We start from the raw sequence: 24,005 nt of genomic DNA on the forward strand, positions 1-24,005 counted from the left end.
TCCACCGAGACACGGGCAGTGCCCGAGCGCAGCCCCCTCGCCCTCTGCCCTGTGACCAGCCCCCGGCTCCGAAACGCTGCAAAAAGCACCGTGCAAAAGCATTGCTGGAGGAGCGGGGTGACTGCTGGGGGCAGGAGCAGCCCCTGGTGCTGGGGGCAGTGGGCCAGGCAAGGCAGCAGGCAGGAAGGCAGGGCAGCGAGCAGGGTAGAGGGCAGGTAGGCAGTGAGCAGGCAGTGCAGAGGGCAGGCAGGCATGTGGTGGGCAGGCAGGGCAGTGGGCTGGGCAGAGGGCAGAGCAGAGGGCAGACAGGGCAAAAGGCAGGGCAGCGGTCAGGCAGGGCAAGCAGGCAGCGGGCAGGGCAGAGGGCAGGCAGGGCAGCGGGCAGGGCAGAGGGCAGGCAGGTGGCAGGCAGGGCAGTGGGCAGGGCAGAGGGCAGACAGGCGGCAGGCAGGCAGCAGGCAGGGCAGAGGGCAGACAGGCGGCAGGCAGGCAGCAGACAGGCAGGGCAGGCAGGGCAGTGGGCAGGGCATAGGGCAGGCAGGCAGCAGGCAGGCAGGGCAGGCAGAGGGCCGTGGGCAGGGCATCGGCCAGGGCAGAGGGCAACAGGGCAGCAGGCAGGGCAGAGGGCAGGCAGGCAGTGGGCAGGCAGGGCAGGCAGGGCAGTGGGCAGGGCAGAGGGCAGGCAGGCAGGCAGGCAGGGCAGGCAGAGGGCAGTGGGCAAGGCAGAGGGCAGTGGTCAAGGCAGTGGGCAGGGCATAGGGCAGGCAGAGCAGGCAGGGCAGCGGGCAAGCAGGGCAGCGGGCAGGGCAGAGGGCAGGCAGGGCAGGCAGGCAGCGGTCAGGAAGGGCAGACAGGGCAGCGGGCAGGGCAGAGGGCGGACAGGGCAGCGGGCAGGGCAGAGGGCAGGCAGGCAGTGAGCAGGCAGCAGGCAAGCAGGACAGTGGGCAGGGCAGAGGGCAGGCAGGCAGCGGGCAGGCAGGGCAGATAGGGCAGTGGGCAGGGCAGAGGGCAGGCAGGGCAGGCAGGCATTGGGCAGGCAGGGCAGCGGGCAGGGCAGAGGGCAGGCAGGCAGTGAGCAGGCAGTGAGCAGGCAGGGCAGGCAGGCAGCTGGCAGGGCACGGCAGCGGGCATGGCAGAGGGCAGGCAGGCAGGAGGCAGGCAGGGCAGTGAGCAGGCAGGGCAGCAGGCAGGGTAGAGGGCAGGCAGGGCAGGGAGGCAGTGGGCAGGGCAGGCAGGCAGGCAGGCAGCAGGCAGGCAGTGAGCAGGCAGGGCAGCGGGCAGGGCAGAGGGCAGGCAGGCAGGCAGCAGGCAGGGCAGGCAGGCAGGCGGCAGGCAGGGCAGTGGGCAGGGCAGAGGGCAGGCAGGCAGTGAGCAGGCAGGGCAGGCAGTGAGCAGGCAGGCAGGCAGTGAGCAGACAGGGCAGCAGGCAGGGCAGAGGGCAGGCAGGGCAGTGGGCAGAGCAGAGGGCAGGCAGGGCTGTGGGCAGTGAGCAGGCAGGCAGGGCAGGCAGGCAGCGGGCAGGCAGGGCAGGCAGGGCAGAGGGCAGCAGGGCAGTGAGCAGGCAGGGCAGCGGGCAGGGCAGTGGGCAGGGCAGCGGGCAGGGCGGGCAGCCATCGCTCCCGGGGCTGTCTGCAATGCAGGGCACAGGGTGCCCTAGAGAGGGACACGCTGGAGGCACTGCTCCTGCCCCGGCATGCCGTACCTGGGGCATGGGCTGGGGGGATGCGCTGTCCCATCCCACCAGCAGGAAGGGGCTGCCACCAGGGACCCCGCCTTTGGCGGCTGCTGGGGGCCGCAGGGGAAGAGGACATGCACCCCAAGCACGAGCACGCCGCAGGTTTCCTCTGCTTTGTTTTGTCTTTTCCTCTCTGAACGGCAGCCGGGTGTGAGTCATGTCCTGAGCCTGGGGAGGGGGGAGGTGGCACAAGGGTAGCCGTGACCTTGTGACCCCTTGGACCCCTGGGACCCCCCAGGACCTCTGGGACTCCCCAGCACCCCTGGGGCCCCCCAGGACCGTGCTGCCTGTGGCTCCCCACAGAGGTGCGGCAGCAGGCCTGCAGAGGCAGGGGTGGTTTGGGTGCGGGGGGGGCAGCAGCCCTGCGCTCACCCCTGTGCTGCCGTGCCCAGATTTGTGCAGTCTGGGTTGGGAGCATCCCCGTGACAAGTGCTGGCTCCTGGAGGCTCAGCTCCGCATGGAGTACTCCAGTGAGGGCTGGGAAATGGGGGAGTGGGAGGCGATGGGATTGGATGGGGATGGGATGGTGTGCTGATTTTGGCTGGAATAGAGTTAACTTTCTCCGTAGTACCTAGTATGGGGCTATGTTCTGGATTTGTGCCAGAAACAGTGCTGATAACTCTGGGGTGGTTTTGTTCCTGCTGAGCAGTGCTTACACTGAGTCAAGGGCTTTTCTGCCCCGCACCTCACCCCACCGGCAAGGAGCTGGTGGGGCACAAGGAGCTGGGAGGGGACACAGCTGGGACAGCTGACCCCAACTGACCCAAGGGATATTCCAGAATGTATCACCCCAACCAGGTGCTGACAGAGCCTGAGCAGGTACTGCCCACCATGGACGGTCGCAGGGATGTGGCAGGCGGGTGGGGGCTCCTGTGTGTGGTGCCTCAGCTGTTACACCCCAGGCTGGGGTGGGTGTGAGCTCTGGGGGCTCCACATCCAGGATTAAAATGCAAATTGCTTCAAATTCGAAATGATTTGTATAAAGAAAGGATAAAGTTTACTCTATAAAATGCTACAGGCCTGGGGCAGGGGGGCTGGGAAGTGCCCGGCAGAGAAGGCCCTGGGGGTGCTGGCTGACAGCCGGCTGGGCATGAGCCAGCAGTGCCCGGGTGGCCAAGGAGGCCACCAGCCCCCGGGCTTGTGTCAGCACTGGTGTGGCCAGCAGGAGCCGGGCAGGGATGGGGCCCCTGTGCTCGGCCCTGGGGAGGCCCCACCTCGAATGCTGGGCTCAGGTTTGGGCCCCTCGGGACAAGAAGGCCCTGGAGGGGCTGGAGCGTGTCCAGAGAAGGGCAGCGGGGCTGGGGCAGGGTCTGGAGCACAAGTGTGCTGGGGGGCGGCTGAGGGGGCTGGGGGGGTTTAGCCTGGAGAAGAGGGGGCTGAGGGGAGCCCTTCTCGCTCTCTGCAGCTGCCTGAGAGGGGCTGGAGTGAGAGGGGGGCTGGTCTCTGCTCCCAAGTCACCAGGGACAGGACGAGAGGGAACGGCCTCAAGCTGCGTCAGGGGAGGTTTAGGTTGGGTGTGAGGGAAATGCCTTCCCTGCCAGAGGGGTCAGGGGTTGGCACAGGCTGCCCAGAGAGGTGGGGGAGTCACCGTCCCTGGGGGGGGTTTTCCAAAACCATGTAGACGTGGCACCTCAGGGCATGGTTTAGGAGAAAATATATTGTTGGGTTGATGGTTGGACTTCATGATCTTAGAGGTCTTTTCCAACCTTAATGATTCTGTGATTCTATGCTCCTGGGGAAAGGGAGGGACCTGCCAGGGAGAGCCCAGGGTCAACAAACCAGCAGAGCCCAGCATTCGTGGTCAGGACTCCCTGGGGTCAGTGGGTGACCGGGTCCCCCAGCCCCATGCTATGCTGCCGGGGGAGAACATCCCACCATCTCGGCTACGCCCTACCCAGTCGGGGTTGGGGTGGGGGGCTTTGGCAGGCAACAGGTCCCAGTGGAACTGGGCACCCAGCAATGTGGTAGGTGCAACACACCTTGGTGGGGCACATGGCTGTTTCTTGTGGCTTTCGGCTGTGAGGAATGCTCTGTGCATCGTCCTGCATGGACAGAGAGTGGGCAGAGGCTGACAGGCTGCCCGTGGTCCATCGACGGAGGAGGGCCTTCCTGGGGAGGGCTCTCCTGGCGAGGTCTGCAGTCCAGCTGGCTCCATCGACACTTCCACCCGCGATCGCAGTATAAACATACGCCTCAGCCAGCGGAACCGTGGGGAGATGCTGAGATAAGCAGAGTGGAAAAGATGATGGAGATGGAGCGTTGCTGGTGCCACACAACCCCTTGGCAAGATGGGCCCCCTCTAACGACGCGCAGTGGAAAGCGGCATCCCCAGTGCAGGCTGGGCACGTGGTGGGGGCGGCATCCGGGCTGGGGTCGCAGCTGGTTTGATTTGGGTTCCTAGGCTGCTGCCAGGGCTTCATGTAGAGGGTCTTCACGGAGCCATGCTGGGCACAGGGGTGATGCAGGTGGGGAAAGTGCCTCCAAGCACAGGGAAGGAGCTCCGTCCCTCCAGCTTGCTGGGAAGGAGCCGAGGGTGAGCTGCTGGTGGTGCCGATGCCTCCATGGGGAGTGGGCGCCGGTGCTGAGGGCTTCGGTACCCTGGGGGGAGCAGCGGTTAGGGACCAGCAGCCAGCAGCTGGAGGCAGGCAAATCAGTTTGGGGAATGAGGCATCCATGTGCTAACTGTGAGGATAATTAATTAATCCCTGAAATGCTCCCCACAGTGAGCTGGGAATGAAGCTGCTTGAAAAGTTTTCAGAAACAGTTCCTAGGAGAAAATACTAATTTTCTGGGACTGACATGGGGAGAGATGCTAGCTTTGGCAAACCTCCCACTGTGAGGCAGGGCATTGCCCCAGGACCAACACCGTGAATGGGTATTTTGGGGGGGGCTGGGCCCTGAGCTTCAGCCCGATGGCTCGGCTTTGCAGGCAGCTGGGATCCCTGCAGCTCCCTGTGGCTCCCCATGGCAAAGAGCCCTGGGGTGGGGCTGGGGAGAGGGCGAGGGGCAGCTCCGGCTCCCCTGCCCAGCCAGTGGCTCCTTGCACTCTACATCCCTTGGTCTGCTTGGGGGTGACCTGGAGCTGCACCCTGGCTCTGCTTTGGCTTTGGCATGCCGTGCCCTCCCCAGCCCTGAGCCCTGGCCCCGACCGGGGCTGCGACTGGTGCTGCCAACGGCAGGGGGGCTTCGCTCCCGGGAAGGGGAGCTGTGCCGCGGCGGGGGCACACACAGCTCCCTGTGCGGCGTCGGGGTGCGAGCAGGCGGCATCGGCACGTCCAGGAGCGACGATGCTTGGGAGCGGCGGGGTGGGGAGGTGTGGGCAGAGCTGTGCCCTATGGGCAGGACCAGGCTGAGACTGAACGGGCCTTTCTTAGGGGCCATGACACGTGGAATCTTGCTGAGGAAAATTCCTAACAAAACGAGCTTGGAGGCACCGTAAACTCTGAGGAGATCAGGACTATCTTGTGGATGGGAGCAGACGTCCTTGAGGACTGAACTGGCAGGAACGGGATGAAGTACAATAGCACAAAATGCAAATTACTGCAGTCAGGGCAAAGGATAAAAGCTCCTGCCATGGCCTGGGAGCTTGTGATTTGCAAGGATGGAGAAGGGCAAGCCCTGGGTGTCTCCCCTGAAAATGATGCTCTGATATGGCATGCCTGAGACGCAGTTGCTGAAACCGCAACCTGCCCCAAGGGCCCCAGCTGGGGAGTGGCTCGCCCCATGGGGCAGGTAACTGAGGCAGTACATCAGCACTGCCCGGCACCGGGTGCCTCGCAGGGCACCGTCACCCACCTTCGGGTGCTGCAGAGCCGAAGGTGCAGGATTGGCCCCAGCGTCCTACCCACAGCCTGGTCCTGGGGGCCAAGAGGAGCATCTACGTCCCTTTCCCGGCCGGGGGGTGGGAGAGGGGGCCAGACAACATATTTTTGGGTTGAGCTGCGAAAGGCTTGAGGTTTGGGCAGGGAGTTTTTCTGAGAGTCACTTCTTTGTCAGCAGCAGGAGGAAACTCTTGCTCAACCTCGGCGGATGGGAAATTGCAGATGGCGTCATCTCCAGGCTCCAGTTGTCACCTGAAGCAGCAAGACCAGGAGAGGCAAACTGGGGACGCAGGGGGGCCTGCGGGCCCTGTCATACTACTGCTGGTGGGAGATTTACTGGCCCCAGTTTGGCTTTTCCACAAGTTCCAGGCGGTTTCCGACTCGCTCCAGTGGCAGATAACGGCACAGCTCAGGGCCGCGTGGGCACGACGGCTGCGGCTGCGGTTTTGAGAGCTGACCTGTTCCTGGCCAGGATAATCACAGTGCATGTGGGTAAGAGTCTGCTCGGTGGATAGAGAGCTAACGTGAACTTTTACGACTATTATTGCTAGCAATAAATATCCTAGGGCTACCGAGTGACGTTTATATTTGTTAGCTGGCAGCGCATCAGTCATAGTCCGTGATCCTTAGGGGTAGTAAGTTGTTTCACCATGGCGATGGCTTCATAATAATAGTTTCTTGGGATTTATGATTATTTTCTTTTTTTCCTCTTTTGGTCTCAGTTTATGCTGCTAAAAGAATGCTGTCTTGCTTTAATACCTGTAAAAGCTCCCCTTGTCCTGCAGCACAGCTCAGTCTGTGTCTGCTCCGAGACACCAGTACAGCCCCTCCGAGCACTTTCCGGGCAGCTTGAGAAGATGCTACAGCTCTGACCTTCCCTTTTAATTTCTTTCTTAGCAAATATTGCAATATTTATGTCACACTATGTTTTGAAACATATTTTTGTTTTGAGTCTGCATTGGTTCTAATCCCTGAGATGAAGCGTATCCTCGGTTGAGTTGTCTCAGACCCCTTGGCATGGCGGGATGTGCTGGACCCTGGAGTCCCCCCGTCCTCCTCCCCACTGCAGAGGTCTGGAGGGGGCCCAGCCCGGAGCTGGCACAGTGTGACGGGGGACCAGAGCCGTGGCGTCCCAGCATGGCCGGGCAGGACAAGCTGGGGCATCTCAGCATCGGTGAGATGTTCCCCTTCCTCAGTGGGGTTGCCCAGGATGTCTCAGACAGGCACCAGCACCTTCCCCGTGGGGTCCCAGCACCCACAGCTCTGCTTCCAGAGCTTTTTGCTGCCTTTTTTGCTGCCTTTTTTGCAGGTGAACCCCAGGCTCAACACAATGGTGGCTGCGCAAAACTCTCCGGGTCCTTCTGTTCTTAACCCTCATGGCACACGGAGGGGGGCAGGCCAGCATCTGCTGCCCGCGGCAGTCTTGTGAGGTGACTTTTGAGTGGGACAGGCAGGGATCGCTCAGCCCCAGGCACAGCTTGCTTTGGGGATGGTGCATGGAGCAGCTCTGCTGGGCGAGGTGGGGCTGAGTCCGGTGAGGCGGCGTCTCAGCAGGCGCCCGGCCAGAGCACCCGCTCCGCAGGCGAGCAGGGTTCTCCTGCAGCGGGGTGATGTGCCTCATCTTCTGATGAGCATAACGTAAGGAAAAAAATGATGGAATATTTCTGCATGGGCTTTCAAGCAAAGTTCCTGTCCTTTCCTGTAGATGCCCCAAAATACACTTTTCCAAGAGCTGCTGTACTCACATTTGCTCACTACAATTCCAGGGAAGAAGCTAAGAAGTCTGGGGAAAGAAATGGAGATGGACGTTACAGGGTGCCTTTGGGAAGGATGCCTGATTTTTCTCCCTCGGAGGGAAGAGCCCTGCTTGATGCTGTCTATGGGTTTGTCTTGACTGTAACAGAGTGAGTGAGTTTACTCTACTCAGCACTTGTCAGGCCACACCTGGAGTGCTGTGTCCAGTTCTGGTCCCCGCTGTACAAAAAGGATGTGGCCAGGCTGGAAGGGGTCCAGAGAAGGACAGCCAAGATGATCCAAGGACTGGGAAGCTGCCATATGAGGATAGGGTGGGAGAGCTGGGTTTGTTCAGCCTTGAGAAAAGGAGTACTTAAGGGGTATCACAGAATCCCAGAATCCCAGGTTGGAAGGGACCTCAGGGGTCATCTAGTCCAACCTTTCTAGGAAGAGCACAGTCTAGACAAGATGGCCCAGCACCCTGTCCAGGCGACTCTTGAAGGTGTCCAACGTGGCCGAGCCAACCCCTTCCCTGGGGAGATTATTCCAACAGTGACTGTCCTCAGTGTGAAAAATTTCCCTCTGGTGTCCCATCGGAACCTCCCCAAGGGCAACTTGTGTCCATTCCCCCTTGTCCTCCCCCTGGGACTCCGTGTAAAAAGGGAGTCTCCATCTCCTTTGTAGCTGCCCCTTAAGTACTGGCACATGGGGATGAGATCCCCTCTGAGCCTCCTTTCCTCAAGGCTGAGCAAACCCAGCTCTCCCAGCCTATCCTCATATGGCAGCTTCCCAGTCCTCTGATCATCTTGGTGGCCCTTCTCTGGACCCCTTCCAGCCTGGCCACATCCTGTTTGTACAGCGGGGACCAGAACTGCACACAGCGCTCCAGGTGTGGCCTGGCAAGCGCTGAGTAGAGCGGGATGATGACTTCTTTCTCTCTGCTGGCGATGCCCTTTTTGATGCAACCCAGCATCCTGTTGGCCTTCTTGGCCACAGCAGCCACTGTTGGCTCATGTTGAGCTTCCCCTCACCAGAACCCCCAGGTCCCTTTCCACAGAGCTGCTCTCCAGCCAGGTGGATCCCAGTCTGTACGGCACTCCCGGATTATGTTTTCCCAGGAGCATGACCTTACACTTCTCCTTGTTGAACTTCATAAGGTTCTTGATGGCCCACTCCTCCAGCCTATCCAGATCTCCCTGCAGAGCAGCTCTCTCCCTTTATTCCTATTCTTCCCCGCCCAGGGAGCCAGAGCTGCTGTGATGGGCACTGTGCTCCAAGGGCAGCCGTGGCAAGGTCCAGCCACACTGGGAAGCCTTTGCCTTCTCCAGCATGGATGGGATCCCAGTGTGGATACCGTATTCACCGTCCATGCAGTCACCGTGGTGGAGCCTGGTGGCCTCATGTCCGCCGCCCTGGACCAGGTCCTTGCCGCCTCTAGCCTACCCAGGCTGAAGCCCTTGGGGTTTCTGCCCCCGTCATCCCCAGGGAGCTGTTCCAGATCTTGCATCCGTGGTGCTGAGACTTTTTTTTTTTTGATTTCCAGCTCAGATCAATTTGTGACCAATTTAAACTCATTCATTTTTGCTCCAAGATCATCGTCTAGCTGAACTGGACTACGGTTTCCCCATTCACCCTGTTTTCTCCTCCTGTTCACTCTCTGTGGTATTTATAGCCAGCAAAACAGGCCGGACAGTAAGTTGCTGCTCCTAGAGTTGGCTGTTGATCTCCCCCACCACCCTGGCAGTCGTTCTGTGATCCCACTGGGGTCTGAGTTATCCTCCCTGCTACCTGGGATGATGAAACTGCAGATGCCCTTCCAGGTGAAGTCCTGCCACCGCCCTCTGCAATAGCTCCAATGCTTCAGCTGATGTGAAACCTTTTGCATTAGGCATCCTGCAGAAATCTTTCCCCTCTTTTTGCAACTATATTACATGTTTCTAGCAGACAAGATACCGGCATACAGAAAAGCATCCTTCCGTTAGGCTGCAGAGCATGGCCTTGTTCCACACAGTTAAATTTCATCTCCATTCAATTAATCCCATCTCCACCATCACTCGGTTATTTCTGAGCGGTACTCAGCCCTTTGTCTACATCAGCGGTGTCTCCTGGCTTTGCCTCTTCCTCCTCCGGAGCTTGCAAATGCGTTACCAACCGCACCTGCTCGCCACGCAGCTGGCGGAGCCGGCACCGAAAGCATTCATTTTCCTAATTCATAAATAACCACTGCTAAATATAAAATGTTCTTCTCTCCCCCTTTCTGAAATGCCAAGGCAAAGCGCTCTCACAGCCCCCGCTCGGGCTCATGCCGGCAGGCAGCAGATGAGCCTCCGTCAAACGGGGAACCTTGGCAGAAATCTTGCACAAAGGCTTTATAAATACCCTCCCGGTCCGAGGTGGAGGCGTGTTTTTCCCGTGCTGCGTGTGCGTGAGCTGTCAGACTGAGCGCTGGTGTCTCTCTGGGCTGCAGGAAGACAGTTTATTATTTGCAAATATCTCAAAGCTGTTTTTTGAAAAGATGGAAAGGATTTAGGGACATGTTTGGTAACAAAGCAGAGCGGCACAGAGCCCTGGCTCACTGGTGAAAGATGTTCGCTGTGTGCGTGACGGGGAGGGAACAAGAGCTCTGGGGGCAGCGCTTGTGCTGTTTCTCCCCGCCCGAGCTGGTCGGACCCTCCTGAACGGCAGCGGCTTGACTGAGCAGAGAGGATGAGGTCGGACGGGTGATGGCCGGTGCATTGCATCCTGCTGCGGGGCAAGGCGGGAGGGCAGAGCACCAGCCGCCTTTGTCCCACACGGCTCCAGTTCCAAGGTCTGGGCAGCCTCAGGAGCTGAGTCCTGGCTTTGTCCGTGGTCGATGGTTTTGAAGGTGCACCTGGAAGCCCTTGCAGAGAGATGAGCGATGGCCAAATCTCTGACAGGCTCCAAGACGTCTCGCTGGTTGTCTCCACGCGGGTGCAACACCTTACGCTTGTATTGGCAGCTGTAACGTCTGCTTGGTTTCATTAAATACCAGTTCAGCCTCCCTGAGGGATGCTGCCTTGAAGATGTCGGCCAGCAGGCCGATGCCCATGAGCTTGAAAACCACGAGCATGTTTGCTGTGATTGTATCGGGGTGAAGGAAAAGTCGTGATCCTCCAGCTGCCGGGGAAGGATCCCCCTGAGGCCATTTTCGGCACTTCTCGTACCCATCACACACCGTGGCCAGGGGCCGGGGGGGGCAGCCCCAAGAAGCAGCTTGGGGGTCTTGTGCCCCAATCCGGGACCCCGGACTGAGGCAGACTGAGTCTTGATTTGCAGACTGGAAGTTGAGCTAAAACAGTCTGTGCCGCAAGAGGCTGCCCCGAGGGAAACTGTTCAGTCTTTTTTCCCCCATCTTTGGTTTCTCACAATCATAACTGACTTTTCCTAATTTTCCAGGTGAAGGCCCACAACTCCCGCGTCAGGTGTACTCTCCCTGTGTACAAATGCAAAGACCGAATCAAGCTGATTTTCAGCCTCCCTGGTTTAAGCTAAGCAATTTGGCTCCTCAGCTCACATTCTAAGGCAATTTCCATTCCAACCTGCCTCTGTGGGCTCTCCCTGAACCCACACAGGGTTCATGGGGCGTTTGCACCGGTGATGCTCTCACCGTGCCACGTGTGCTCGGTAGAGCTGCCCCTGCTGCCGGCAGACCTCCCCCGCTCGGGCGGCCGGGGATGCCGAGAGCCGCCGATTGCCGCTCCCCCGGCAGCGCGGCTACAGCCCGGCAGCGGGTTCAGGAACAGCCGGGCGAGCAGTCGCCTGCCTGGGGAGAATGCACAACTTTCATCAACAGTGATTTCAGATTCCTGGTAATCTTAACCCAGCAGGACGGCTTCTGTTTGGATTCGTCAGCCCTTAGCTCGAAACTATTTAATATTTTACATAATTTAACAGATTTATATTTGATAACAGATTTATATTTGGAAATCTATTCACTTTGTAACCTACTTACTCTGTGACTTGCTGATACATTCTTAATGAGACCATTAGGCAATTGCTAAATAAAACTCGTTCCAGAAGTTAATTGGCCAGGATCTATTTTCCATTAAAACCAGGCTGAAGCATTAATTTGTTACCAAATTTTAGAGTCTCATTGACTGAGCTGTGTGTGAGATTTTCCTGTGTCTGTACGTGGCATCAAAATGAAACCAGCTCACCGCTGAGGACCCAGGTCATCTCTTGGTGGCTTAAACGGGGGCCACGGCTGGTCGCTGCTTGTCCCACTGCCCCTCCGCTCTGCCCTGGGGTCTGTCACCACATCCTGACACCGGTGGGAAGGGCCCCTTGTCCGCACCAGCCTCTCGCCGCATGTGCTGGGGGACCCGAAAGGCTCCCAGTGCCTAGACGTGGCCTCACCAGCAGCACAGGGCTGCTTTCGAGACACCCTCGTCCCCCTCAGCTCCATTCTAGGCCCCCTCCCTCCCTTCTTGCCGCTGTGTGAGATGGTTCAGCTCACCAAACCAGCAGAAGATGACCTGGAGAGAAGCCAGCTGTTTTCTGCCCGGTTAGTGAGCGAGACCCTCCGGGTGGGAGGCAGAGGAAAAGAACCCCTCTGCTCGGCAGCGGTGAGCCACCAGGTCAGCTCCACTGGGTCACGCAACCGGCCCCAGACGCTTCTTGGTCACGCTGCTCCTCTAGCTTCCATAGCTCCTGGGCAAGCTGGAAGCAGCCTGACCTCTCTCCTCCAACAGTTTCTGAGGGACAGAGCACACACTCCTGCAGCGGCAAAAGCTGACGTACTCTGGCCAAGAGTCTGCAAGCCGAGCCATGCTGAACGCTGGATCCGAAGCCAAGGGAGCACTTGTGTTGAGGAAGCTGCTGCAGCATGCCAGCAGCACCCAGACCTTCCAGAGGTAGCCTTGCTGTACGTGGAAGTGGTGAATAATTAGCATTTTACCTAGACTGGCTTGGTGCGAAGGCAGTGACCGAGGCACCCCTCAGCTGAGGTTGCGGATGAGCAGTGGGACTGCCCCCAGCGCTCCTCCCCTGCCAGCTCCACAGCTGACCCGCTTCAGCCCTTGCCTTGGTGACTTCTGGAAAGCACTTGCCACCTCCTGTTCCCGCTCCGGCACGACGGGCTGCCTCCCGCTGCTCCGCTCCAGGCAGACGGCGCAGCTGAGCCACGGCAGCAGAGCAGAGGAGCTGACGCACGTGCACCCACACGCCAGCGAGGCTGCGGCGTCCCCCAGCCCGGCCGAGAGCGTCAGCTCCGGAGGTTCAAGCAGAGCCCCGTGGACAGAGGGGAAGGCTGCTGGGAAGCCTGGCAGGAAGGACCCTTCCCACACAGAGACAGGGAAACCCTGGCTGCTCAGAGTTGACCCTGCTGGAAATGTTCACTCATGTCCTAGTGAAAGCTGGCCCAGAGTTTAAAAGCTTTCCAATCAGTGGGGCCCAACAAAAATATCTAGGTACAAAGACCCGCGCAACCCTGACAGGTCAGCCCCATTGGCAATGTCTCGAGCCCGCCACAGAGCAAGCGCTCCCCCAAAACCCTCCCAGGTGCAAGGGGACATTCCTGCCACAAGGGTGAGGCAGCACGAACCAAAAGCTCTCGCACAAACACTACCTCATTTTTGCAAGCCAGATGCATTAATAGAGAAGCCACCACGATGCAGCGCTTTCTGCAGGCTGTGGGGCAACAAATCACTCTTGCAGCGTTTTCCAGCGCTAACTCAACAGGCAATGCCACCAGAGCCAGCCCCGGGCCGAGGCAATGCTGCTGCAGCCAGCCCTGGGCCGAGGCAACGGTGCCAGCTGAACCATGCAGGTTTAAAACACCGGATTTTGATCGTTCCACCTCTGGTTCCCACCATACACCCTCTCCCGCTGCTCCACGAGCAGAGTGCCATCCACACCGTGCCACACCATCACGCTCTCCTGGTTTTTCCCCCAAACGCAGGATCAGTTTCCTACAGAAGGGCTTACTCTGTTCCCAGAATAACATTTCCTCACTGTTGGAAGCAGAAGCAACTATCACCTCTAAAAAAAATCTGCCAGAAAGAGTTTCTTCAGCATTAGTTCCCATTCCCGTCAGCTGCTAACACACCGCAGCCTTGTAAAATGCGATCACCAAGTGAATTGCTGTCACCAAGAGGCTTTATGTCATTCTAAACTAAGTTATTATGTGATCTCCAATCCGTTGCCACCTGCAGCTGCGCTGGAGGGGTGAAATGGCACACCAGAACACAGCATTCGGCTGGAAAGCCACAAGAACTCTTCCAGAGAGCACCTAAAAGCCGTCCAGGTCCCTTTTTGCTTTTTTTACTCCACCCCCATTCCCCCACATTAAAAATCTAAGCCTTGGTCAGCCTGTCCTGGAACAGAGAGCCTGGGGGGAGAGGTGCAAAGGCAGTCCTCCTTCAGCAGGGAGGCTCACCGACGGTACCGCTCAGACCACGTGTCAGCTCCCCGCGGCACGCAACACCCGCTCATCCCTCGCCCGAACTCCCACCACGTCTGAGCCGAAACCCCGGCGTCACTGCACTAACACCTGCATGGTACTCTCGTGTTTCCCGGTGGAGGCGCACTCTCATCTTGCCCGTTTCCATGGCCTGACGAGTCTGTTGCGCCCCCATGCTATTTATTTCAGATTACACCCACAGGGTACGTTTTTACAAAAGTTTTATTTGTCCGGCGTATCTTCCATGTGCCGTTCTTAAAACTTCTGGAACTGCTTCTTGGTACCAGCAGCCTTTGTGACTTTGAGGACGTTGAACCGGACAGTCTTGCTGAGGGGACGACACTCTCCCACGGTGACGATATCGCCAATCTGGACATCCCTGCAAAGTCATCACGGGTGTTTCAGCGGCTCTGAGTTCTCTGCGTTTACGTTTGGTCGCTCCGTAGCACAGGCATTTGCCTTGTGCGACGCCACTGAGCAACACCGCACCAGCAGCAGCACCGCAGCCCTGAGCTTGTGCAGCTGGAAGGTCTCGAGCGCTGCCAAGATGTGCGTGCCTAAAAAGCAGCAGTCGCCCCACCCAGCTGCCACAAGGCCTTGGAGTCTGTCACTCCATGCTAAGCTCAAGACAAGGCTCACAACAAGGCTAAACGCAAGCCTTTCAAGAGTGGGATGAGTGCCGAGCATCGAAGGGAACCCTTCAGCGATGGGGAGTTTCCCTCCCGGTCACATACAGCCTCAAAGCACTCCTTAAGCCAAATCAGCTGGACTCCCACTTTTTCAGGAAACCTGTGCTCCAAAGCCAGGCTTAGGAAACACATGGTAGGCAAAAAACCTGCCACTCTTTGAATACATCCCCTCTGGCCTCAGTGCTTACTTCAGAAACATCAGTTTTTATCTTTCTCAAGGAATGTAACACTGTGTGGTTTCAGAACAGGCAGAGGGACCGGAACCTGCCGTATGGTTCAGCAATTGCCACAGGCACTGTCAGCAGCCCCCCTCACCAGCAGAGGCTCTGAAGACCATCGTGAGTTTAAACATCACCACCAGTACGCAGGTTCCAGGCCAGAAGCAGCAATAAAACTGCAGTGGCACACAGATGTGCACACGTGCTGCAGTTTCTGCACAAAAGCCGAGCTCAGCGTCACAAACAGGCCCTACAAACACCCGTATGAGACACTGGGAGCACGTCCGGCACTCCCACCCACCTCCCCTCCATGGGGCAACTCCTCGCCGTCACCGCGGGGACCTGCACGCACCTGAAGCAGGGGGAGAGGTGCACGGACATGTTCTTGTGGCGCTTTTCGAAGCGGTTGTACTTGCGGATGTAATGCAGGTAGTCCCGACGGATGACGATGGTGCGCTGCATCTTCATCTTGGTAACCACACCTGGGCGACAGAAGAGGGAGGACATGCCAGCGATGAGCCTAAATGAGCACGGACCGACCCGTGGCACACTGGGCCGGAGATGTGGGTTGTAACAAATAGAGAACAGAGATTTTTACATGAACTATCCAAGAGGATCAGCAGGGTCAAGCGGTATTTGACAACTGAAGGCCGTACCCTTCAATTCCAGTAATTTCTCCTTATTTACCTTAATAATAAACTATAACACACCCTTTGAGGGGTGCTCCAGAACCTCTACCAGGATGAAAGGGCTTTCCCACTGCCATGCTACAATGATCAAATTTCTATCATAAAATGCATTATTCCTCTTGTCTTTTTGAAGACTTTGAGCACATTGCAACACCTTTTCTAAAACCAATGTTCCCTGCACCATCTGCTGCTGTCTCACATCAACATCTGCACCATGGAACAGCACATCTGGAAGGGTAACTGCCAGCAAGTGGTCCTTTCACTGGGCATCAGCAAAGCCATGTGGCATTGTCGTCAAAGCCCCTTCACTGTGAGGCTTGGAAGACCATCGTGAGAGAATGGCATCATGTGCAGCTCAAGGACCACGGCAGGGTTTCCAGGCAGCTCCAGATGGATGCTCACAACTCCTGGCCTTTGATTGCTTCAGGGCAGCCATGGGACTGCGCCTGCGCTGCTTCTCTTTAAGGAGCCTTCGCAACTCACCTGAGAGGATCCGGCCACGGATGGAGACATTACCAGTGAAGGGACACTTCTTGTCAATGTAGGTGCCCTCAATCGCCTGCAAAGGGGAATGGCTGTCAGCATTTCATGATCATAGCATGTCCTAAGTGGGAAGGGACCCACCACAAGTGTCATCAGGTCCAACTCCCATCCTTGTACAGGACACCCCAAATTCACACCGTGTCTCTGATGGCCTTGTCCAAGTGTTTCTTGAATATCACCAGGCTGGTGCTGTGATGCCTCCCTGGGGAGGCTGTTCCAGGGCTCCACCACCCTCGGGGGGAAGAACCTTCTCCTAATGCCCAGCCTAACCCTCCCCTGGCACATCTCCCTGCCATTCCCTCGGGTCCTGGCATTGGTCACCAGAGAGATCAGTGCCTGCCCCTCCTCCTACCCCCGTGAGGAAGCTGCAGACTACCATGAGGGCTGCCCTCGGCCTCCTCTGCTGCAGGCTGAAAAACCAAGGGACTTCAGCCACTCTTGGACAGGCAAACAGCTGAGGCAGCAAGGGAGCTTGGAGGAGCCATGAGCGGACTCGCCTGGCAGGTCTGCTGCAGCCTCTGGGGTGCAGCAAGAGCAGGACCGGGCTGGGGGTGGCCTAGGCCCCGCAGCCACCCCTTACCTCCTTGGGAGTCTTGAAGCCCAGGCCAATGTTTTTGTAGTAGCGGGGGAGCTTCTCCTTGCCGCCCTCGCCCAGCAGCACCCGCTTCTTGTTCTGGAAGATGGTGGGCTGCTTCTGGTAGGCGCGCTCGGTCTGGGGGGGAGAGAGCGGGGAGCATCACCGGCAGCTTCGCGGCGCCGGGAGCCGGCCAGGCCCCGCGGCACGGCACCCCGCCGACACACACCGCCGGCCTGCCTTGCCCTTCGCGGCCCCGGGCACGGCGCCTCACCGGGAAGGCGCCCGCCCGCTTCCGCCCACCCGGCCCACAGGGCCCCGGGCGGCCCCCCGCCCCAGCGCCCCCGAGGTGGGCGGCGCAACGCTGGGGGGGGGTGCGTGTGTGTGTTTGCCCCATGGGGGCGGCCCAGCGGGGTCCCAGGCCGCCCCGGGGGGTCCCGGCCCTCCCCGGCCCCGCAGCCCTACCTGCGTGTCCGCCATCTTGGGCCGCGCGGCGAAAGGAGGGTGTGGGTGGTGCGCCGCGCCGCTTATCCCCGCAGCGGGCCGCCGGAAGTGACCTCACGGGGAGGCCGGCCGAGGGCGTCACTTCCGGCGCTGCGCTGCGGAGCGGGGCTGGCCCGGCGGAGCCCGGGAGGAGGGGCGGGGGTGTTGGTGTCCTACTGGGAGAACTGGGGTAACTGGGGTGCGCGGGAGCGCTCGGCACTGGGCGGCCGGGCCCAGGGAGCTGTGGGGAGCGCGGCTGAGCCGGGGGCGGGGGGCCCCTGCGGAGGGACCGGGGCAGGCTGGGGAGCTGCGCGGTCACCGACCGTGCGGAGCTGAACGGGGCAAGGGCCGGGTTTTGCCCCTGGGGTACGGACGGACGGGGGAGTGAGGGGCTGGGGAGCAGCTAGGCGGGGACCTGGGGGCTCTGGCCGACAGCAAGTAGAACACGAGCCACCAGCGTGCCCTGGCAGCCCAGAGGGCCAGCCGTGCCCTGGGGGCATCGAGCCCTGCATCGCAGCCGGGCGAGGGAGGGGATTGTCCCGCTCTGCTCCGTGCTGGGGCGGCCTCACCCCGAGTGCTGTGGGCAGCGTTGGGCGCCGCAGGACATTGAGGGTATAAAGGTACTGGAGAGTGTCCAGAGGAGGCCACGGGTTGGTGAGGGGTTTAGAGGAGAAACCGTATGAGGAGCGGCTGAAGTCCCTTGGTTTCTTCAGCTGGAGCAGAGGAGGCCGAGGGCAGAGCTCATGGTGGATGAGATGGGCGGACTGTTCAGTGGATAAGAAGCTGGCTGGATGGCCGCATCCAGAGGGTTGTGGTCAATGGCTCGATGTCCAGATGGACACTGGTGATGAGTGGTGTCCCTCAGGGGTCTGTACCGGGCCCAGCGCTGTTTAATATCGTCATCAATGACACAGACAGCGGGATGGAGGGCACCCTCAGCAAGTTTGCAGATGACACCAAGCTGAGCGGCGCAGTTAACACACCTGAAGGATGGGATGTCATCCAGAAAGACCTGACCATGCTGGAGAGGGGGCCTTGGAGAAACGCATGAGGTTCAACAAGGCCAAGTGCAAGGTCCTGCACCCATGTTGGGGCAACACCTAGTATCAACACAGGCTGGGGGATAGAGCATGTCCAGAGAAGGGCAGCGGAGCTGGGGCAGGGTCTGGAGCACAAGTGTGCTGGTGGGCGGCTGAGGGAGCTGGGGGAGTTTAGCCTGGAGAAGGGGAGGCTGAGGGGAGACCTTGTCGCTCTCTGCAGCTGCCTGAGAGGGGCTGGAGTGAGGGGGGGTTGGTCTCTGCTCCCAAGTCACCAGTGACAGGGCGAGAGGGAACGGCCTCAAGCTGCGTCAGGGGAGGTTTAGGTTGGGTGTGAGGGAAAATGCCTTCCCTGCCAGAGGGGTCAGGCCCTGGCACAGGCTGCGCAGAGAGGTGGGGAGTCACCGTCCCTGGGGGGGTTCAACCACCGTGTAGCCGTGGGACTTGGGGCCATGGTTTAGGAGGCCTGGGGGTGTTGGGTTGGTGGTTGGACTTGATGATCCGAGAGGTCTTTTCCAACCTTAATGATTCTGTGAGTCTATGGTGGCAGAGGTGGGAGAAATGAAGGATGTGAGGAGGGCCTTTCCTAGGAGCAGGGCACCCTGGGTGATTAGGTGGGAAGGTACGAGACAGCCCGGTCTGGCCAGCAGCAGTTTGACAGTTCTGTTGTACGTAGCTGGCTCACACCCCACAGAACAGCGTGGCTGGTGCCTCGTGGCCGACCGGTGTCTTGGGCTGTGACTCGGGAGGTGCTGAGCTCTGTACAGCCCACGCCTGAATTGGGGCATGGTCTTTTCTGTGTTGGTTCCTTGTCAGGACAGCAGAGAGAGAAATTCTCAGAAGGATGTTATTTATTGATACAAAGACCTTGGGTTTGTAGTGTACCTGCCACAATTGGTTCCTCTGGGTGAGGGAAGATTTAAACATGACAGGATTTTGGTGGGAATTTCTTCCTGGCCTCAGGCTGTGAGGGACAAAAAATAACCAGCTGCGAGGGTGCATGCTGGGGAAGGGTCTCCAGGTGTACCTGTGGTGCTCGGCTTCCAGAACACAGGGGACCCTCTGGGGGTGTACCTCTGTGTCTGGAGAAGTGTTTATGTTTCTTCAAGGTCTTTTTCAGAACCTGTTGGCAATATTACCAGAATCGGATCTAAATTACTTGAATTTTCAGTGATCATGGCCTCTGACATGTATTGCACGCACTGGGGCACCTCAGAAAAGGCAGGAAAGTAAGCTTTACTTACTTTTATATAAAGGCAGCAGTATAATTTAACATTATTGTGATGCAAATAAAGTTATATTAAACCAACGGCATATGGTGGTACCCTGTTTATTGCATGCCACATCATTAATCAATTGTTTGAAGATTAAAGGGATAATAATGGCTTTTTAGAGCTCTTGCGCATTTTATTCTCTGTTAGTCATAATCTGCCTCATCAGGGGCCGAGTGCAGGCAGAATGTTTGTCTCTGAAAGCGAAGCCAGTTCTAGCCATGAAGAGTTAACTTGTGTGGATGGTGGCTGGCTCTTCTGGCCTGAGAAATGAGCACTGACGAGAAACAGGATGAAAACCTAAAGCGGCTCATTCTTTGTGCAAGAGTCAGCTGTGATGTCACCCCTCACTGTGGGATTTGGGATGCTAAAAGTTCACAGGGGCTCGTGGAGGGGCTGGGCAAGTTGGTGGAGGGAAAATCCACGCGTGTTTGCTGAGCGCAGAGCAATAACGTGCAGCTCGGGAAGTCTCGGCTGAAAATGCTTGGCGCTTGGATGTGGACGAGGCAAAGCAAACCTCGGCTCAGGAAGGGCTTTGGATCTGTGACCCGGGCGGGGATGCGGGAACATCCTGTTCAGTGGGCTGAAGTGGGATGGGAGTGTTTTTAAATATTGGTTGCTGGGACACGGATCTTTTTGTGTCTAAGTAAGTGCCTAGATGGGCTCTTGTGCCGGTTGCTGCAATCTCGCGGTCTTGAAGAGATGGTGGGAAGACCTCAAGGATTTTTATATTTGTTGTCTTCAGAGTCCTTTCACACTCTCAGGGGGAAGGCAGCATGAAATAGAGACACGTAACTAAATTATCTTGAAAATTACCATTCTTCTCCGCAAATTATCCATAAGCTGATGAATAAATAAAATAGCATTTCTTTACTCATCCATTTGATGCTAAAAATGAAACTGAGTCACCTCCTGCCTTTAACTCGTGCTGAATTGTGAAGAGTAGGGGAATAAAAAAATGATAGTCTTTCTCTCTTTTAGGTGGGCAAATGCCATGGGTGTTTTGTGACTGCTTGGACCAACCCCCTGCCAGTGAAGAGTCTCGTCTTCGGGCTCAGCGCCTGCAGCAGCAGTTGCAGAGCAGCCGTTTCTCCGTGGGGCAGGCCTGTCTCAGAACGAGGGGTGGCGGCGGGGCTGTCAAACTACCGACCTTGACCCTGAGGATGCAAAACAAAGCAAAAGGGAATCTCAGACCATGGCTTAATCAGGAGTCCCTGATTGAGCCCTGATTAACAGTGCTGCGGCTGTATGAGAGACTGTGAATAGCGGCGGGCTGCTGGAAAGTGAAGGAAGAGGCTCTCCTATCAAAACATGCCACCCAGACTGGGAGATGAGGAGTCTTCGAGAGTCAGTGGTGCCCCTGAGTCGTGGTGGTGGGGCATTGCCCCTGGTCCTGCCAGCAGCCGTTTGTTTTACGGCTAAGCGTTTCTTCTGATGGCCCTCAGCAGGAAAAGACTTAAGAACATTGCGTGCGTCCGAGGAGGAAATAGCGGAGGGAAAGCATAGGCATTGTCTGGCGAGAGAGGGAGTTTTCCTCTGGGCGTTGTCTGGCTGTACAAGAGCTTTGTCATAAGGAAATATGCAAAATCTGTATTGCCTTTTCAGAGGAAGCTCAAGGAAGCTTCAGTAGCATCGGAGTCAGAGCTGAGAAAACCAGTGACGACCTGGCAGTGTGCTGCTTCTGGCAGCTGGAGAGAAAGTTCTGAAGCACTTTGAAATGGTACAGGAATAAACCAGGATATGGTGCTCTTGTTTTATGACCTGCAGTGTTAGGTTATGATGAGAGATTGTGGAACTGCTTTCACTGATATTTTTAAAATGGACTGATAGCTACTGAACGTGCTCTGTCTGGGCCGCTTGATCCTTTCCTAGTGCGCAGGTTTGGCCCTGATGGCATCCTGAAGTCCCTTCCAGACCTGCGTTTCTGTGCTTCCCACCGTGCTGTCAGGCACGGCTTGATAAATCGGAAGCATGAAGGTGTGGTGTGATGTGGTGGGGAGGAGACTGGAGCGCTGGGGTCTGAGGGGGCTGTCCTCTCCCAACTGGGCCCTGCCGGCTTTCAGGGACTCCCAGCTCCCTATGGATGCTCCAGGGAGCAGCTTCTCGGCCTCTGGCCGTAGTGGGCTCTGCTCTGGGACCGGACTTGCTCTCAGCCGTGCTCACCTGACAGTACAGTCAGTGCTGAATTTGTTAGTCTGGTTTCTTAATCCTGGCAATACTGTAGATAGTAGGAATGACGCTGTATTGATGGTGAGTATGCGCTGGGGTCTAACTGTGCAGCAGAAATTAATTCAAACTGCAGCTCCTTTTTACTCTTGCTTAATTAGACCCCTGTTCATTGTTTCATGGTCTCTGCGAGTGGCGTTCCTATTGCCTGTCTGTCATGCACCAGGTGATCGGTTGCTTTATCTGTACACCAGCCATTCCCAAGCGCCAAACATTTATAGCACTGTGTGCTCAAACCATTTTATATTTTAATTGTTTAGTTAGACACTGAGGTACCTGCATATCCTCTGCTGTGCAGTGCCACAGATGTCCCAGTTAGACCTTTGTTAAGGTGTTGATACTTACTCAGTGTTTAGTATTAACTGTCTGGTCATCTTCATCAGCTCATTACTTCACTTGTAATACTGTTTTTCTCCAGTCAGTCCTGTGTTTGTAAGAAGTGGCCCCGCAAAAGAGCCAGGAATGCCTTGCCAGTCCACCCCGCTCCGTACTCGGGGCTGCAGCCTCCCCCGGTGCGACGGATGCGCTTGACCCCTTGACCACACTGGCAGTGGTTTGCTGCAGACTCCAGAGGAGGTAAAGGCCTGAGCCGTAACTGGGGCCAAGAACTTGGCTAGTTCCAGTCTGCTCCCTGATAACCCACAACGGAGCAGAGCGATGCAGCGAGCGTCCATGCTATGAGCTTGGAACGCCCGTCATGCGATTAACACGTGAACAGCCAGTGGCTTTTCCGAGACTCGTTTATCAAGGAACAAAGAAAGTTGTGGGTACAACAACTGCACACCTTTTCCGTCACGTGTAAATTGAGGACAAGCCAACCCCTTTATTCCACAGATATGGCAGCCTCAGCGAGCCACCTTTGAGCTCTCCTGGCTAAGCAGCTGGCTGCGTGGCGGTGATCTCCCCTTGAGCTGGGACACCCTCAGGGTTGCGCCTCAAGGCAGAGAGACCTTTCACCAATGGCAGACCTATGGTAAGCAACCGGTGCTATGCATAACCTTGTAGTATGGTAACTTTGATTTTGTGTCTTGGTAACTTTGATTTTGTGTCTTGGTAACTTTGACTCTGCCTTGGTAGTTTTGAATCATTGTTCAAATGATTGTGCAGTACAGTAATAGAGCAAACCTTGCCATCGAACTTTACAGCGTCTCATTAAACCCACTTTTGCCAATACCTTTGACAGTGATTCTTTAAATGACCTAAATCACCCATTGCGACAGCGGGGCCGGCTAGGGCAGCACCATTTGGCTATCCGGTGTGCCGAGGTGCCAACCGGGAGACTCCTCTGTGCCTTGGCAAGAGCCTGCAGCCTGCGCAGCATTTCTTGCGATGGGCTTCGCTGCTGTTCACTGCGGGCAGGTGGGATTGGCGCACTGAATTGGCTGAATCTGTTACAAGAAGAGAGGAACAGTTCAGAGATGACTTTCGTGCCCAGATGTTTTGATGTGACGGGGCAAGCTTCGCGCAGGGGTACGTGCAAGGCATCTGCCCAGTCGTGGTTGTTGGCTCACCCGGTGCCCTGCTGAGTCTGGCGGTTATGTTTTACAGCTGGGCAGGTAAGGCACAAAGCCTGTGGGGACACTTCTGGGCCCATTGGTATTTGCAGGGGTATGTTGCATCCTGGTGGAGTTCGGGAATTACTGCAGCCTGTGTGCCCCTAATATCTGGCTAGAAAACAGCTGGCTAATTTCAAGCCTGTGCTGGTCCTCAGCAGTCTCTACTCGTGCTACTTTTTGAGACCTCAACACTGGAGCAGTCCCTATTCCAGCCCTTTTTCACTCGATAAAGTCCTCTCAGGCCAGGTGAGCAAGGGTGCTCTGAAACAACAGACCCTGACGCATTTTTATAAGGGACCTCTGGGCAAAACTGGGAGAGTGGATCCCTCCTGCAGGTCCAAACCAGTGTGCGGAGGAGCAGGGCAGAGCCATGTGCTGGGGAGAGTACCCTTCTCTGGCCGTGCACTGTGCTCGCCAAGCAGAGCCAGGGAGCTCAGCAAGCTTACAGACAGCTTCACAGCAGCAGTTCTGCTCGCATGAGCCTTGCCAGCCACTAGGCAGAAACAGGGGGCATCAACCAGCTCTGTTCAGGGTTACCAGGAGCACTGTGTGAGGTAGAAAAGTCAAGGACATGATGGACTCGGAGCCAGGCAACCCATGGACTTCATCCTGTACCACGCCCAGGTACCAGGACAGCCCATTTCTCTGCAGCTTGCAGAAAGATGCTCTAGTCCTGCTGCCATGATGTGCCCATGCAGCCCCCTCTGGAGTGTCCCACGTGGACCCTGATGGCCGGGGGCCTCCCGTGCTGCCTGCCCAGCGGTGCTGCCCAAATTGAGCTTTTGCAGGACCTGGGGTGCAGTTTACAGCACCTACGTTCTCAGCTGCAATGCAGAGCTGAGTCGTGGCAGTCTGACCCCTTGACACCCCTTTTCCCCACCCTACCCTGCAGCTTAGCTCTTGAATAGTTGCGGTTTTTTCCTGGGTCTCAAGTCTGGTATGATTTTAAGGCTCATGTCTGTCCTCTGTGGAGAACTGGGATGACTAGAGGAATTCTCTGATAACTGG

The 24,005-nt window shown here is 57.4% G+C and overlaps 1 protein-coding gene, 1 long non-coding RNA gene and 2 other non-coding genes across 7 annotated transcripts; 1 reads left to right on the forward strand and 3 right to left on the reverse strand.

The window, feature by feature from the left end:
• Positions 1 to 13,915: 13,915 nt before the first annotated feature.
• Positions 13,916 to 17,000, reverse strand: RPS11 (ribosomal protein S11). Its single transcript, XM_075098266.1, has 5 exons — positions 16,890 to 17,000; positions 16,431 to 16,562; positions 15,791 to 15,866; positions 14,971 to 15,100; positions 13,916 to 14,090 (listed from the first exon to the last, which is right to left on the reverse strand). The coding sequence occupies exons 1-5, from the start codon at positions 16,902 to 16,904 to the stop codon at positions 13,967 to 13,969; spliced, it is 477 nt and encodes a 158-aa protein (XP_074954367.1). The 5' UTR covers positions 16,905 to 17,000; the 3' UTR covers positions 13,916 to 13,966.
• Positions 14,668 to 14,760, reverse strand: LOC142052187 (small nucleolar RNA SNORD35). The gene has a single exon (XR_012658758.1). It is a non-coding gene; the product is annotated as a small nucleolar RNA SNORD35 (small nucleolar RNA).
• LOC142052186 (small nucleolar RNA SNORD35) lies at positions 15,568 to 15,660 on the reverse strand. The gene has a single exon (XR_012658757.1). It is a non-coding gene; the product is annotated as a small nucleolar RNA SNORD35 (small nucleolar RNA).
• On the forward strand, positions 16,997 to 22,614 carry LOC142059489 (uncharacterized). Of its 4 annotated transcripts, XR_012661437.1 has the most exons (3): positions 18,216 to 19,173; positions 19,961 to 20,006; positions 20,197 to 22,614. It is a non-coding gene; the product is annotated as an uncharacterized LOC142059489 (long non-coding RNA). The 4 variants fall into 4 exon arrangements; XR_012661430.1 differs by lacking the exons at positions 18,216 to 19,173; positions 19,961 to 20,006 and adding an exon at positions 16,997 to 17,097; XR_012661392.1 differs by having other exon boundaries at positions 17,104 to 20,006.
• Positions 22,615 to 24,005: the final 1,391 nt, after the last annotated feature.

The sequence above is a fragment of the Phalacrocorax aristotelis genome, chromosome 1 (genome assembly GCF_949628215.1).
Source record: "Phalacrocorax aristotelis chromosome 1, bGulAri2.1, whole genome shotgun sequence".
Lineage (NCBI taxonomy): Eukaryota > Metazoa > Chordata > Aves > Suliformes > Phalacrocoracidae > Phalacrocorax > Phalacrocorax aristotelis.

Excerpts from the sequence above, each read along its gene's own strand:
- RPS11 (XM_075098266.1), bottom strand. Across the intron at positions 15,867-16,430 it reads GCTTCAAGACTCCCAAGGAG|GCGATTGAGGGCACCTACAT; the intron begins GTAAGGGGTGGC and ends TCCCCTTTGCAG. Across the intron at positions 14,091-14,970 it reads CACCTCTCCCCCTGCTTCAG|GGATGTCCAGATTGGCGATA; the intron begins GTGCGTGCAGGT and ends ATGACTTTGCAG.